General features: G+C 51.6%; 5 protein-coding genes across 5 annotated transcripts; 3 read left to right on the top strand and 2 right to left on the bottom strand.

The window, feature by feature from the left end:
• Positions 1–15: 15 nt before the first annotated feature.
• Positions 16–430, top strand: SCP_0405280 (hypothetical protein; the record flags this gene model as incomplete). The annotated part of the gene is made up of 3 exons (XM_027757260.1): positions 16–291; positions 350–359; positions 414–430. 3 exons carry the CDS (start codon positions 16–18, stop codon positions 428–430), a joined length of 303 nt encoding a protein of 100 aa, XP_027613061.1.
• A 285-nt stretch (positions 431–715) lies between these two features.
• On the top strand, positions 716–6,821 carry SCP_0405270 (RdRP-domain-containing protein; the record flags this gene model as incomplete). Its single annotated transcript, XM_027757259.1, has 22 exons — positions 716–837; positions 891–1,323; positions 1,381–1,477; positions 1,531–2,148; positions 2,194–2,264; positions 2,320–2,760; positions 2,812–2,830; positions 2,883–3,033; positions 3,092–3,501; positions 3,558–3,647; positions 3,703–3,792; positions 3,846–3,891; positions 3,944–4,100; positions 4,150–4,183; positions 4,251–4,261; positions 4,313–4,450; positions 4,506–5,148; positions 5,352–5,806; positions 5,868–6,072; positions 6,135–6,520; positions 6,578–6,721; positions 6,777–6,821. The coding sequence occupies 22 exons, from the start codon at positions 716–718 to the stop codon at positions 6,819–6,821; spliced, it is 4,806 nt and encodes a 1,601-aa protein (XP_027613060.1).
• A 257-nt stretch (positions 6,822–7,078) lies between these two features.
• SCP_0405260 (hypothetical protein) lies at positions 7,079–8,153 on the bottom strand (the record flags this gene model as incomplete). The annotated part of the gene is made up of 8 exons (XM_027757258.1): positions 7,079–7,135; positions 7,188–7,279; positions 7,336–7,429; positions 7,489–7,585; positions 7,647–7,764; positions 7,824–7,861; positions 7,929–8,085; positions 8,135–8,153. The coding sequence occupies 8 exons, from the start codon at positions 8,151–8,153 to the stop codon at positions 7,079–7,081; spliced, it is 672 nt and encodes a 223-aa protein (XP_027613059.1).
• Positions 8,154–8,334: 181 nt separating this feature from the next.
• SCP_0405250 (Transport protein particle subunit trs23) lies at positions 8,335–8,905 on the bottom strand (the record flags this gene model as incomplete). The annotated part of the gene is made up of 4 exons (XM_027757257.1): positions 8,335–8,510; positions 8,572–8,733; positions 8,780–8,825; positions 8,885–8,905. 4 exons carry the CDS (start codon positions 8,903–8,905, stop codon positions 8,335–8,337), a joined length of 405 nt encoding a protein of 134 aa, XP_027613058.1.
• Positions 8,906–9,463: 558 nt separating this feature from the next.
• On the top strand, positions 9,464–12,795 carry SCP_0405240 (HORMA-domain-containing protein; the record flags this gene model as incomplete). The annotated part of the gene is made up of 17 exons (XM_027757256.1): positions 9,464–9,517; positions 9,586–9,651; positions 9,705–9,724; positions 9,788–9,818; positions 9,873–10,037; positions 10,098–10,149; positions 10,208–10,636; positions 10,695–10,897; positions 10,963–11,293; positions 11,353–11,528; positions 11,588–11,646; positions 11,703–11,858; positions 11,916–11,980; positions 12,030–12,080; positions 12,138–12,379; positions 12,434–12,489; positions 12,543–12,795. 17 exons carry the CDS (start codon positions 9,464–9,466, stop codon positions 12,793–12,795), a joined length of 2,409 nt encoding a protein of 802 aa, XP_027613057.1.
• Between the last annotated feature and the right edge of the window lie 1,471 nt (positions 12,796–14,266).

Below are 14,266 nucleotides of genomic sequence, written 5' to 3'. Positions count from 1 at the left end.
GAGATGGTAGTTTTGATGGGTGGTCGCTACTCACAAGGCTATCAGCTCTTCCAGCAGCTAACTGTTAAAGCATTCCTTGCGATCCGGCCACACGCGGAGCAGTTGGTTGGCACTGTGCAACTGATGCTCGATACTAGCTTGCCATCATTCAAAGGCGAGCCAACGATCAAGAGACTCAAGGATCGGTTTGCCCTTGGCCTTAGCGAGCGTCAGGCCGCCGAATGGATGGTCTCCGTAGTGCGGAATGCCCATGAGAATATCAGGAGCACAGCCTACGATGAATTCCAGAGAGTGAGCATTGTCTAATATCCACGGCTTTCTCGTGCTGATAGATATCGCTCGGCTTCAGCTCCAGAACGGTACGTCATATTTGTAAGATGAATGAATGAACTGCTCGACTGAAGACTGCACAGGTATCCCGTACAAGTGAATATTCCCGATAAACTATTTGCTATTTCTTTATTTCCGAGGCTTTCTATATTATCGTCCTCATCTAATGCGCGTAAGAAAGTGTACAAAATGTGTTGGCCGTGAGCGTCATTTTGACCACGTGATCGTGTCGCGATTGTCCTGTGCCCCAACTTGGCAAACATGAGGCGCTCTTCTTAGCCACTCCCTCACTAGTCTTCTCACCATATCCTCACGGCAACTCTCTCCTACTCCCCTCCGACCACCATTACCTTGACTATTTTGTCTACTAGCCTTCTCGAGTGTAATGGAGTTGGAGCTGGCCGACGTCGCATTCGACGCCAATGTCTGGGACGTTAAACGAGCAATCGGAGAAGTTCTCCATGGGGAGGAGTTCTTCAATCCTTCTGATCCAAAGGATCGTCCAGTGTGAGTGCTTCAGAACTAGTCATCTTTCGCATCTATGTGATATGTGGCGTCAGGAACTTCAAAGTTACCCTGAACCCCGGGCGTCATGGCATCAATAACAACGGCTCGGGTTTACTCGTCCTACCTTCTCGTAAGATAGGTGATAAATTTCTGAGGTGGCTGCACGGCCAGGGGAACACTGTACATATCAAAGACCACAAGTTGCGCTTCTTCAAGAGCAGGAACAAACCAGCCTATGGCATAGCGCACGTGCTTGACAAGACACCATACCTCCCTCCAGAGATAGAGGAGGAGCGAGAGGACATTTTGCGCAAGTTAAATGTGGGAATCTATGTCAGTAAAGTCCAATTTGGAGTTTTCTACCGTCGAAAGGGCAGTCCGGATAATGCCTCTCGTGCATTCTCCGAGGAGTTCGAGTTAAGTCACGAGAACAAATCAGCGGGTTCACTCTCGTTCGAATATGACCACAAGCTAATCCGAATAACAGTAAGCATCTTCCTCTCTCGCACTAAGCACACACTGTCAACGGAGTGCCTAAATTAGCTGGGGAACACCATGACGGAGGAAATCGCTCATAACATTGCGATCAACTTCTCGAATATACGAAGAATGGCAATTGGCTTTGACTTTGGTCACCCGTGTAAGCTAGCTCAAAGATGGCCTCGCCAGTTGCACGTGTTAACGACTTTACAGTTGTCTGCTTTGACATAATCGTTCCTCCGATGCTCGAGAAGCAACGATTCAATAGGGAGTTGACGGGAAAAGATTGGGTGGACGGGCGGAAATTTCGTCAAAGGCTCGACAGCATCAACGCAACTCATGCAGGCGTCGCTCCTTACTGTCATCAAATGCGGGTCATTCTGCACGATGAGCGAGACATGAAAGAGTTCGCCACTCTCTGCACCATCGCGGGTCTTCAGCGGCCTATATTCGCCAAAATTGACTCAAGCAAGGAGGGTTTCTATACGCCGAAGAAGCTTTACAGTGTTCGTATGTGGCTGCAGGGGTTTGACTGGCCCCTCGCATTTCAGATCGAAGCTTTGCTACGAAACGGATTGTTGAATACCGAAGATATTCTCAGCCGTCTGTATGAACCGATCAACAAGCTTTATAGACAGCGTTGCGATGTTGCTCCCGACGTCCTTCGGAATTTCACAGAGGCATTGCGCTCTCGGGATCCCCGGGAGAGTCCTGTAGAATGCTTCGAGCGTATCCTTGCTTCTAGCACGGATCTGTCGCCGATTCCTTTGCCTAAGGGAATGTTCTCTTGCCACCATATAACCTTCACGCCTACAAGAATTGTTCTCGAGGGTCCGTACGTGATCCAATCTAATCGTGTAATTCGCCTCTATGCAGATCACCAAGAACATTTTGTGAGGGTGGACTTCAGAGATGAAGATCGCCTCCAGTATCGTTGGGCGCGTGAAGTAAGCAGTTCTCACTGCATCTCAGTAAAGCCACTTGGCTGATGGCCTTCTTCAGGTCGATGGAACATCCTTGCTCAGAGATCGTGTCGGTGGCGTTCTCAAGAATGGATTCGAGCTAGGCGGACGGCACTTCGAATTCCTAGCGTATTCACAATCCGCTTTACGCGAACATGCAGTGTGGTTCATGAACCCCTTTCAGCATCCAACTGAAGGCTGGGTTACCTCGCAGAAGATAAGAGACGGTCTCGGTGATTTCAAGGAGATCATAAAAGCTCCGTCAAAGTATGCAGCTCGAATTGCTCAGGCATTCACTGCCACCGATCCGTCCGTCAAGATTTCCAGAGACCAATGGAAAGTAATGCCGGATATAGGCCCAAAATCATATGAATTCACCGATGGTGTCGGCACCATATCTCCACAGCTCGGTGATATGATTTGGGATGCACTTTGTGCTGACAGATCGGAATCTCAGAGGCGAACCATCAAGCCGTCAGCTGTATGTCCACACTTCATCATTCACGTGTCAATTAACCGTAGTATCCTCTAGTATCAAATTCGATTCTTAGGTTAGAATTTCTTTCTATCAGTAGCAGACATGTAGTTCACGCTCTTCAACAGGATTTAAAGGCATGGTAGTCATCGACGAGCTCTTAGAAGGTGTCAAGATGTGCCTCAGACCATCCATGAAAAAGTTCGAATCGGACGAAAAATCTGCTATGATCGAGATTGCACAAGCCTTTGACCGTCCACGACCTTCGTTTCTGAACCGGTGAGATTTCTGTGTGATATAAACTGTGCACCTTTTGACATTACTGCATTCCACTCAGTCCGCTCGTAATGATCATGGAAGATCGCGGCGTTGAGAAATCTGCATTCGTAGACCTGCTAGAGAAAGCAAAAGCGGAGGTGTACACTGCGAGCGATTCCCTAACACGGTGTATCGCTCTCTTGAAAGCACAGTCGTTAGGACCGGGCTACAGGCTCTCCTTTATTCTGCAATGCTTGAAGGCTATTGGCATGGGTTTAGAACATGAGAAGGACGTCCAGGTCCTAGATGATCCCTTCATTGAGAGACTGATTCATTATGCCAAGAACCATGTGCTGCGAGGCATGAAGCACGCCGCCCGAGTTCCCTTGCCAGAAAGTTACTTGTTGGTGGGAGTGGCAGATGAAGGTCCAGCGTACGAGGCGGACGGACGCGAGAACGTTTTCATGTTGGGAGAAGGGGAGATTTTCGGTACGTCCAAGCTCATATTTGGGTCAGTTAGAGACTATATGAATCATGTTCTGCAGCCTGCATTCAAGGGCCGGATGACCCAGAGCCCAACTATCTGAAAGGTCCTGTGATGATCACGAGGAGTCCGGTAGTCCATCCAGGCGATAGTAAGCGATACATCATTGTTGATCATCCTGCCTTAACATGCCTTCAACGCTTCAGTACAGAGAGTTCGAGCCATCGGCGCTCCACCACCGGATCAACTATGTTCCTTCCGAAACTTAAGGAACGTTGTAGTGTTGCCCTCTGTCGGTGGGTACCTGCGGATGCTATATGTAATAATGCTTGTTGAGGACATCCCATAGGGGTTCGCTCTTTAGCTTCATGTCTTGGTGGAGGTGACTTGGACGGGTAAGACTTTTCATTGCAACCTCAGCCGCCAAGTGACGCTTGCCATGCCTAGGGATGAGTATACCCTTATCAAATATGGACCCCTCCTGGTCACCGAGCAAATCGAGCCCGCTTCATACCAATCTGCAGGCACCAGTGAATTGGACCGAGACAGTACGATTGAGGACATCTGTGACTTTATCGTCGAGTATATCAATTCCGATGTCTTAGTGAGGAAATCGCGTTCCTGTTTTTCTCCATTTACTCATATTCGTACAGGGTCTGTTATCGACCCGCCACCTCATTATTGCAGGTAAGTTCTCTTCTGGCTTGACTCAACTGAACAACATGATGATATCAGCTCTTCATCCCGACATAAGACCAATCGAAGGTAGACTACTCCTCTTACAGCAAACATCAAAGCTGATGCGATGCTGTATAGAACGGCACGATGGACAAGAGCTGTCTTGAACTTGCCCAGTTATGTAGCCAAGCAGTGGATTATCCCAAGAACGGCAAGGCCGTAGACATACATGATTCCCCAAGATTCCTCATTCCATATAAACCCGACTGGCACCAGGTTTAGCTACTCACTGCGTTCGTCTACGTTCATCTCTCATTTCTTTCCTTGCCAGGCCGAAGTGGCTGATCCTCGCTCAACTGACTACTACGAATCAACTCGCGCTCTTGGCGAGATGTACCGGCGCATTACAATCACGCCGCCCTCGGTCGCACCAACTGGGGAGAATGCAGCGAGTGATGGTCATCGCCCCCGACCATTGTCAGATTCAATTTCCAAAGCTTTGAAACCCTATATTGAGCGCCAGCTCCATCGCTTCCACAACGAAGACAAGGACGTAGCCGATATATTTGATCTATTCCACAAATACAGGGACGAACTACGCTACATCTGCATGACCCATGCGCTCTCGGATGCTCCTGAAGTGCGGCTCACGGAGGAGGAAATTGTGGTGGGCACGATTTTGGCGAAGTGTTCGCAGCATCGTTGGAGGCAGGACCGGACGTATCGCATGCGCTTGCATTCAAGCATGCTCGCCCGTGACGTCCGTGCGAAGCTTTTCAAGCAGACATCAACTGAGGTGCCAACCACTGGAGAGCTGGTCTATGGCCTTTCGCAGGCCTGGCTAGCTTGGGACTTCAGCGTGCGGAACAAGTCGCTCTTTGCGGCAAATAGTTTTGGGTTAATCGCACTCAGTGTGATTTGCAACATCCTCGAGCAGCTGCCGGATGGTCTGCCCGCTCAAGGGCCTGCCGGTGGTAACGATGCACTTGGCGGCCTGCGCAACGTCGCGTTTGACACTGACTACTACGCCGAGTACTAGGTATTGCTAAGCCAGCTTGTCAATGGACTTATAGCGTTTGTAACCTTGTACTTGAATAAGAACGTAAGCTTTGTACACCGTTGTTACATTTTTGTAAACCCCGTAATTTTTGTTTCTGTCCGATGACTCTTGGCGCAGCAATGCTCACCACCATTGCTCGGTGGTCGAGTCTTACTTGTCTCTTGTTCTGTGTGTTTGTCCTTGATCTTGAGACCATTCTTCCATATGGACAAGCGTATAGACTTGGCCAGCGCGATTTTGCTCAGTTGTCCGAGGATGCTATTTCTTCCCTGGTCTCCTCCCCAGACCCAGTCCGAAACATCAACCCTTCAGACCCGAATTCCCATCTCTCGAGAATATTGATTCCACGTCCTCCGGACACTGAGAACAACGTTATCGTCAAAGACTATATTATGTCCACCCTGAGGAAGCTGAACTGGCATGTCGAGGAGGACACATTCAATGACACGACTCCATACGGTGTGAAACACTTCACGAATGTCATTGCGACAAAGGACCCTTCCGCTCCCAGAAGGGTGGTACTGTCAGCCCACTTCGACAGCAAGTTCTTGCCCACCTACCCGCAAAGCCAAGTACGTCAAAGTTTCGTACCTTTGCAATACGCGGAGGCGTTTGATGACGAGAGGGCAGTAGTTTGTAGGTGCGACGGACTCCGCAGCTCCGTGCGCTTTCATGCTGGATCTTGCTGAAACGCTGGACCCCTTGCTCAACGAACGTTCGCGGAGGTTAGAGGACGGCGAGGAAAACGACGAGGACGTAGCCGAGACTACGTTGCAGCTGATCTTCTTTGACGGCGAGGAGGCTTTCAAAGACTGGACTGCGACCGACTCCATTTACGGTGCAAGGTATCCATGTCTCATGCCCGAATGACATACAGTATTCACAGGCTCAGGCATCTAGCACACAAATGGGCAAATACCTACATCGCGCCCCACGCCAAGCGAAGGCTCCTTCCAGCGGCTACGACCGAGCTGGAAACCATCGAGCACCTCATCCTGCTCGACCTGCTGGGCGCGGCGAACCCCCAAATTCGGTCGTCCTTCATCGAGACTGCATGGCTGTTCGACGCGATGGTCTCCGCTGAGCGCAGGCTGGGGGACAGCGGCGCGTTCACGTATGGAGCGAATGGTGCTACGGGAGAGTGGTCGAGTTTCTTCGCGCCCCGGACAGCATCTCACTGGGGCTACGGTGGTATCGAAGACGACCATATACCCTTCCTACGCTTGGGCGTCAGCATTCTTCATGTGATTGCCAGCCCATTTCCTCGAGTATGGCACACACTACAGGTGTGTATTTCTCGAGTCCTTACGCCTTGACCCGCCATTGACCTGACGGCCGTGTAGGATGACGCGTCAGCGCTCGATATACCCACCATGCGTCGCTGGAACCTCATCCTGCGTGTCTTCATGAGCGAATATCTAGGGCTCCGCCCAGATGACGCGAAAAGATCGAGTGCTCGAAGTGTAGGCCGCGCAGAGGACGATCTCGTGAGCAATTCCATACTTTTCACGCGCGAGTAATGATTGATTCGTGACCTAGTAGTTCTTGGACGTAGAGCTTTGGGACAACTCCACGATGCTCGTTTGACATCTGTGCCTTGTCATCGGCAACTTGAGTACATGAGAGATACAGTGTATTGATACAGCGGCGGGATTCATTACGAGCGATACATCAGGGTCTGCGACACACCATATACGAGTTTCCGAGGAGGGAAAGGCAGAAGCAGTCTAAGGTCGGGCAGCGTAATCGACACAGTTAGAATCATCAAGATCCGGCGAAGCAGCAGTAATCGGGTCAAGAGAGGTGACTGAGAATAGTGACGACGTGAAGCTGGTGGGAGAGCGTCAAGACAACAGCAAACCAGTGTATTGTTTGATCAGAGCATTAGCATCGGTTGCAATCTAATGCATGGGCGCGTATCAGCGAAGGGCAACAGAAAGTCTGCGTACGCACCTTCTGGTTCTCCAGATTCTCCTCCATCCGCGCCGTCGCGTTCTTGAGCAATCTGCGGCGGGAGGCCTGGCGCTCAGCCGAATGCGCTTCCACTGAGAGTAGCAATAATCATCAGGAATAATGTTGTAGCTAGACTAGAGGAACTCACGCATGGCGCTGGTGTCATTGACGTGCGCGGCTCTGCGGTGCGACAGGTCCTCGATCAGAGGGGGATAAGCCCCAAGAAGAGCGCGGATGGCTTCCTGTCAGTAGCAGCGTTAGTGAGGCAAGCGTGCACACAATTATATGCGCGCGAATATACGTCGTTGGTTTTCCACAACAACGAGAGGTCCCTGAGCCGGCCGTCCTGCGAGGTCTGCTGCGCCTGTAACTCCGCGAACTTCGCCCTGCACTCGTCGCTGCGATGAGAGCTCAATGAGATTCTGGGCGGTGAGTGATTCGGAGTTGTTGTGCGCTCACAGGTATGTGATACCGTCGCGCACGATTGCCTCTGCATTCTTGCGTGCTTCGTTGAACATTGCGGTCTTCTTACTCTGGAAGGCGGTGGAGCGTGTGGATGACTTGAGAGACTTGCGGCCTGTCGGGGTACATACAGTGAATCAGCTGCATAGAGCTGACGACGTTGGACGAACGTACGCTGGAATTCCTTCAGCATAGTGAACATTTCGATCATGCTAGGGCAAGTGTGCATAAGAGGCTCTAGAGTCTGGGCAACGAAAGCAGCCAGATGCCAGCGCTCACTCTTCGTCTGCTACATTACCGTCATCTCCGGCATTGTCATCGTTTTGTATCTCGTCGATGTTGTCGTCGTCAGGAGTGATGCTCTGGAAGGTGACGGAAGGGCGCGAGATTGGGCGGGACACGGCGTGTGCTCGAGGTGCCTTTGCTTGGCCCGATGCTGCAGTGTCTCAACTTACTTGGGAATATAGGCTAATTGTGGGACGTACTAGTGGTCTTTCTAGGCATGATGGTGGACTAGTGGCAGGGACAAGATGGTGGGGGTGGTAAGGTGCAGACTCCTGCGCTCGAAGTGACGTCGCTTCTACATAACTACACGTGGCGTATGGTTTGTGTGACGGTAATGTACAGGAATCGCCAAGGATTTGTGGTAAAACATTACATCTCGAGCTGTCTATCTATACATCCATCATGAAGTCCCCAACAGAGCAGTAATTTTTGTATCGAATCCTTCGCTCCGGATGGGCATCTCTGGGGTGTGGAAAGGGTTCTTCATCACTGCATCTGCGTACAGCTCGTACACTTTCTGAAGCATCGACTCTGCAGTGGGCTCTACCGGCGAAGTGAGGATAACGAACTTGGTGCCTGGGCACGCAATGCGGTGTATGCAACTAGACGGTCAACATGCGAGGCACAGACTGCTCACCCGTCGCAGTTAGTAGGATCGTCATCTTGAAGGTCTCACCAGAGATGACATGCGCGCCGGAGCTAGACCCGGTAGGAGACAGACGACTTGTGATGGCGTGAATACCGTGTAGAGTACCGGCGAGGACGAGGTATTCATTGGAGGTTAGATTAGGGAGACCATCTGGGAGCACGTCAGCGACGAATGAGCCGACTGCAACGAATATTACCTCCAATATTCCGCTGATAGATGAGACCTCCAGCTTTGTTAATAACCTGGACATAAACGTGCTTAATATTCTGAGATTTGGCAGAATTCAAAGGGAGAAGGATACCCAGAGGCCGAAGATTGCCATCGGTGACTGCTGAACATGTGAGCAAGACGCGTCGCGTCACCACGCGTTTCAAACTCCGCTCTCGATCATCACCAGGTCGCCGCGGCGGCTGCGTCGTTGCTACCTCTTGTTGCATCTCTTGTTCCGCCATGCAAGCACAGACAGTTAGAGCGGACCAGACTCAGGTACTGTAATGGGTGGAAGGCGCTTTTACTATGTGGTGTTCTGACACGGTATAGGAGGCCTTGACATCCCAACAAAGCCTGCAGTCCATTCAGACGCTCCTCAAGGCAGGTCTGGGTTGTATCACCTACCTCAGGTATATTCGAGTGCATATATCCAACCGTGATGTGAAAATTCAATACCTTTGTTTCAGAAACCTCTTACCAGCCGAAAATTTCTCTGAGAGTTCGTCAGTTCACATTCTCCCCTCGTCGGTGGTAACTGATTCCGCCGCCGCCGCCGATTCTAGGTTACCTCACCTCATCAGGACCAGGTTCACTTTCTTCGCAACCATCCGATACTAGTGATTCGTTTGAGAACAACAGTCGGAAATCCAATGTTAGCGGCTTCAAAATCATGACCGTCACTCGCGGGTTCACGGAGGAAGCGGACAAACTTCTAGACTACCTCGTGCGTGCAGCACCTCATTCGGTGTTTAGTTTGTTGGGAACACTGGCCGTTATCTCATATTTTATCAGGAACACGGAATTTTTGATGCTTTGCAGAAGCAATACCTCCGCAGTTTCATATTCGCAATCTACCTCGTGAGTAATATCTCTGGTCCCAGAATATCGCGCATATATTCATGTATATTCAGGATAATCAAGACCCCAACAAGTAAGAGCGCATATATGCGCCTTTGCGCAGCTTGAAAGTGTTTTTGATGTTCTCTGTTCTCAGTATCGTGGAAGCATATACCTTCAACTTCAAGGTATGCTCCTGCGCTAGCTGCTATCTTCGGAACACTGAGATGATCCGCCCTCAGTACTATACTCTTCCTGGGACTGACACTGTAGTGCCTGTGATGTCTCTTGACGCAGACCTTGAGAAACTATCCCTCACCAAAACTAAGAAAGTTGCCGATCCAGTGGCAGACGCAATGAAGAATGGAAGGGTGCCTACCTTGGGAGAAGTGAAGAGAAGCCTCAAGGTTTGTGGATCTTACCTTAAAGGTCGAGGAAGATGTTAAGACGCATCTTCCCGGCATCAGGCATTAATCAAGAATCTCATCCAAGCCACAACGCAAATGGATGCTCTGCCTAGTATGTTCGACCTAAGCTTTTTGCTAGAACTCCAGCGCTGATATTGGCATCACCCCAGAGCGCCGATTTGCCACGTTCAAGCTCTTCTATCAAGATCACACTCCGGACGATTACGAGCCGAAGCACTTTCGTTCGGGTGATGTGAAGAAAGATAAGTGGTTCTTCACCACACATGACAAAGGAGAAGTCCCAGAGAGGTGCAGTGTGGGTTCTCTCGAGACCGGCTATCACGGCGTCAACGTACGCGTGACTTCGGTCTCTGCGTACTTGCCCTCAGCCGAGGATAACAATGCGCCGTTCTTGGGCACGACCAGCGGACACGCCCATGCAGCGCCGATCCTTTCGCCAGCGGAAGAAGCCGCCTTGCGGAACCAGCAAACGCAGATACAGCGCCAAGATGTTATAGACAGGCGGGTCGTTTGGGATGCAGACGATGGTCTTGGCGATGCGGACGCTGACGGTGAGGATGACCCAGATGTTACGTCAGGTAAGACTTCGAAGGCACATTGATCCACAATCCTTGACAACCAGTGTACTTTAACCAGGTGAAAATGCGAGCTTCTACCTTGGAAGTTGGCGAGTGCATGATTCTGGTGTCGAGTTCGTCATGCCCATTGGTATAAGGGACGACGAAGGGAATATCAAGCCTTTCTCTAAGGAAGAAAGACAGGAGCGTGCAGTTAGCCGAGCCGAAGAAGCGCAATATACTGGAAAGCAGGACAGCGTCCCAAGTCACGTAGCTCAACTGGTAATGGCTTTGCGCTATGGTGGAATCTGAGACGCCGTACTAACGCTTCTTTTCGCTGATATCAGGCGCAAGCTGAACGCCACCCCGCGGAAGCGATAATGCGAACGCAACAACTGGACCATACCCAGGTGATCGAGACACCCCTCAGCGCGCTCTCCCGCCGTCCGTCCCCGTCTCCTTCTCGCTCGCCATCCCCTACTCCTAAGCAGAGCAAGCGAGGGACTTCCGGGCGTATACCGTCAGCAGGGCCTTCTCTTCCTCCTTCAGACCTAGATGCACAGTCGTTCTCTTCGCTGTCCAGCCTCGCGGACGGTATCCAGTCCATCGATACGCAGATGGTGAAAGATCTCATTGCGAATGCTGCGGCTACGGAAATTGAAGATACCGAGATGTTAGGTCGGTATCCAGAAGTCGCCCGTCATCCTGTATGCAAGGCTAACCCGGTTACACCATAGACATGGAAACTCAGGTTGTTCCTCAAGCCTCAGCTGAGAATGATTCTATTCAGTCGTTCTCCAACATCGCCGGCACCCAGCGATCACCTCATATTCGACCTCCAAGGAGTACAGCAGATAAAGAACGCAGCGACGCCGAAGACGATTCTTCGCTGGATTGTGAATGCGGCGTAACGGTGAGCACACGGCTCAGTTTTCGTACCAACAGCCCATTCATCCATCGGCGGGACCACAGAACGAAGATAACGACTGCTGCATGTGCGAGGGTGGATGCAAGAGGTGGTTCCATATATGGTATCTCCTTCAGTTCCGTTTGGGCTGTCGGTTGTCTGCATGAATTTTTTTGCCAGGTGTATGGGCTTCCACTCGGCTCAGGACGAACGCATACCAGCAGTCTTTGTCTGCTTTGACTGCCGTGTGAGGGCGGACAAGAACTGGGACCTCATCATGGTGCATGATCTGTACCCGAGGATGCTCGCGCGGTTCAGGGACCTGGCCATATTCAGGTACGTCGGTGGTGTCGTCGCTAAAGGACGTTGACCGATGGTTCTGCCCCATTTCAGGAGAGCGATCAAGATCTTCGAGATGTATAACCCGGAGAACTTGTCTTCGTTCACGAAGTTGATGGGTAGGTCTCCTGGTAGGGCGTGTGCTGCGTGACGCTGAACGCAAGGCAGATTGCGATTCTGTCGTCGCAGGGCAGCTGTTCAAGCGTCTCGAGACAGAAGGTGGGGCAGAACAAATTTCGGTATCTGTATCTGAACGACATTTGTGACTATCTTTAGGCTTCATCGCGAAGGAGACCATAGAGGTGGACGACCTCGGTCTGATGGAGACGAGCACCCGTACCGCCAAGGGAAAGCAAAAGGGGAAGGCTGGGGCGAAGACGAGACAGTCGCAGCGCCGGAAGACCATGCAGAAGCCAAAGTACGTGTTTGTGCGGGCTACCACGAAGGGTCAGGCGTACGACGACTATTTCAATCCGGATCCTGAGGTCGAGAAGAGACTGCTTGGGTTATCTAACCTGGTCCGTCGTGATTTAATTTCCTTGAAACCGTGCACTGAACGGACCTCCCGTCAGAAACCAGCGCGCAGATCGCACAAGAAGAGAGTAGTGGAGGACATGGATGTCGAAATGTATACAGCTGTTTCTTCCGCCAATTACTCACTGATTACGGTGGCTTGCTCAGGGACGTACCGCTCTCCCAGCCACGGCTGGTGGACGTTGATATCAACATGGCGGTGGATTCGAACACAGATGGCTTGCCTACAATTCTCGCAGAGTCTCAGACCCAAGCAGAAACTCAGCAGATCGATGCGCATGGCGAGGGCGAAGGTGGCCAAATCAGGCGCAAGACGACGAGGACGTTCAGTCAAGAGGTGCCCCGGACGAGCAAAAAAATCAAGATGTCCGTCGGACCAGCGGTGGACCTTGGGGACTGACAGGCTATTTGCTCCTTGGCGAATTCGAAGTATACGGTCTGCGCGTATACTCTGGTCCGCATTCATTCGACAGCTGCTCACGGTTTGGCTTGCGGTCTGTTCTCGTTGCTCGGCTCTGCGCTTCCTGCTGTTTCTCCGATATGATGACTGTTATCTTGCGCTGTCATTCGTCCTTCCAGAAATTGTCCATGCTTCTTTCTGTACTGTGCATCAATGTATGGTACATGTCTGCTTTGTAATGCCAGTCTGATTGGCCTCTCATGTGTCGAGAAATACATAGTCATATTACCGTGAGGGCGAGACCGGACGGTCCAGGCTCTTGATGGTAGATGTTCATTAGCAGAATGCATGCGACGTCTAGACCCCGCCAAAAGCGAGCACTGTACCTACCTTAAAAGTCATAGCACAATGAGTCCGATTCACGAAGAGAGAGCCCGCAGCGGGTATCCTTGCGGGACTGAGGGGCGCAAACTCGCTATCGCCATGGGTGTTTACGAGATGCGGTGGTTGTGGGGATCTAAAGCTTCACAGGGGAAACCATAAACATGTGGGCGCCGTGCTCCGTTAGTTCGGGCTGAGAGCGTGGACAAGGCTTCATGGCAACGCGGTGGCAGATTGCTGAGTGTCACAACGGCGTACCTGGATTGTCGTCGAAGACGTGCTGCGTGAGCCTTGGGGCCCGAGGCCCGTTGACGCCTGCTAAAGTACTTCGTGGCCTGGAAACACCGCTCCGCGGGGCATGGGTGTTGTACGCACGGTGCACCGTACGTATACTACAGGTAAGAGAACCCCTGGAGGCTTCCGCTGCCCTGCTGATACGGACTGCGGACTAGAATTTGAATCCTGCAGGGACGTGATTTGCTAGCAATGTGGCCTCGAGAGCCGCTTCGGCCAATCTGTGTGTCTGCCGCTTTCGAGCCGCCAGCAGTTGAAAGGTATCAACCGGTCTGAGATTGAATGCAGATAGGTGGGGAAGGAAGTTTTGCCCAAGGTTCGGCCCACACATCTCAGCCGCTCGTGTGCGGGCCGTGTGCGAGCTGAGTCCCTCGCTTGCAGGTCAGAGATCCCTCAGCAACACCCAGGCGCCACTCCGCGTGCAGTCACTTGTGGGGTGAGTAACTACGAGTGGAGCGATGCCTGAGAGCGGCTACTACTTATTCGCGCTCGGGCGCGGCCCATGGGTCGACGCGGCTCCCAGAGGCCAGTAGATCAGTCGACTGGAAGTCGTGTATGCCAAGGACACTTGGAAGCAGGTACTGATGAAATGGCGTGTGTCCTGCGGGCGCTGTGGTTCTTCGAATTCGATCGCATGGGGAGTAAAATCATATCTGGGACGCTAGCGGCCGAAATTAAGCGGCCGTATGCACGGGAACTTGGAGAGACGAATAGAGTGTGAGCCCTCGATTCGCGAATTTTAACCTGTCAACTGGGTACGATGAGTGCCCCAGTGTTAGTAGGGAACACTGCATGT

This window comes from Sparassis crispa (genome assembly GCF_003851025.1).
Source record: "Sparassis crispa DNA, contig_000003F, whole genome shotgun sequence".
Lineage (NCBI taxonomy): Eukaryota > Fungi > Basidiomycota > Agaricomycetes > Polyporales > Sparassidaceae > Sparassis > Sparassis crispa.
Note: the sequence above shows the minus strand (reverse complement) of the source record. Positions and strands in the feature narration are given on the sequence as shown.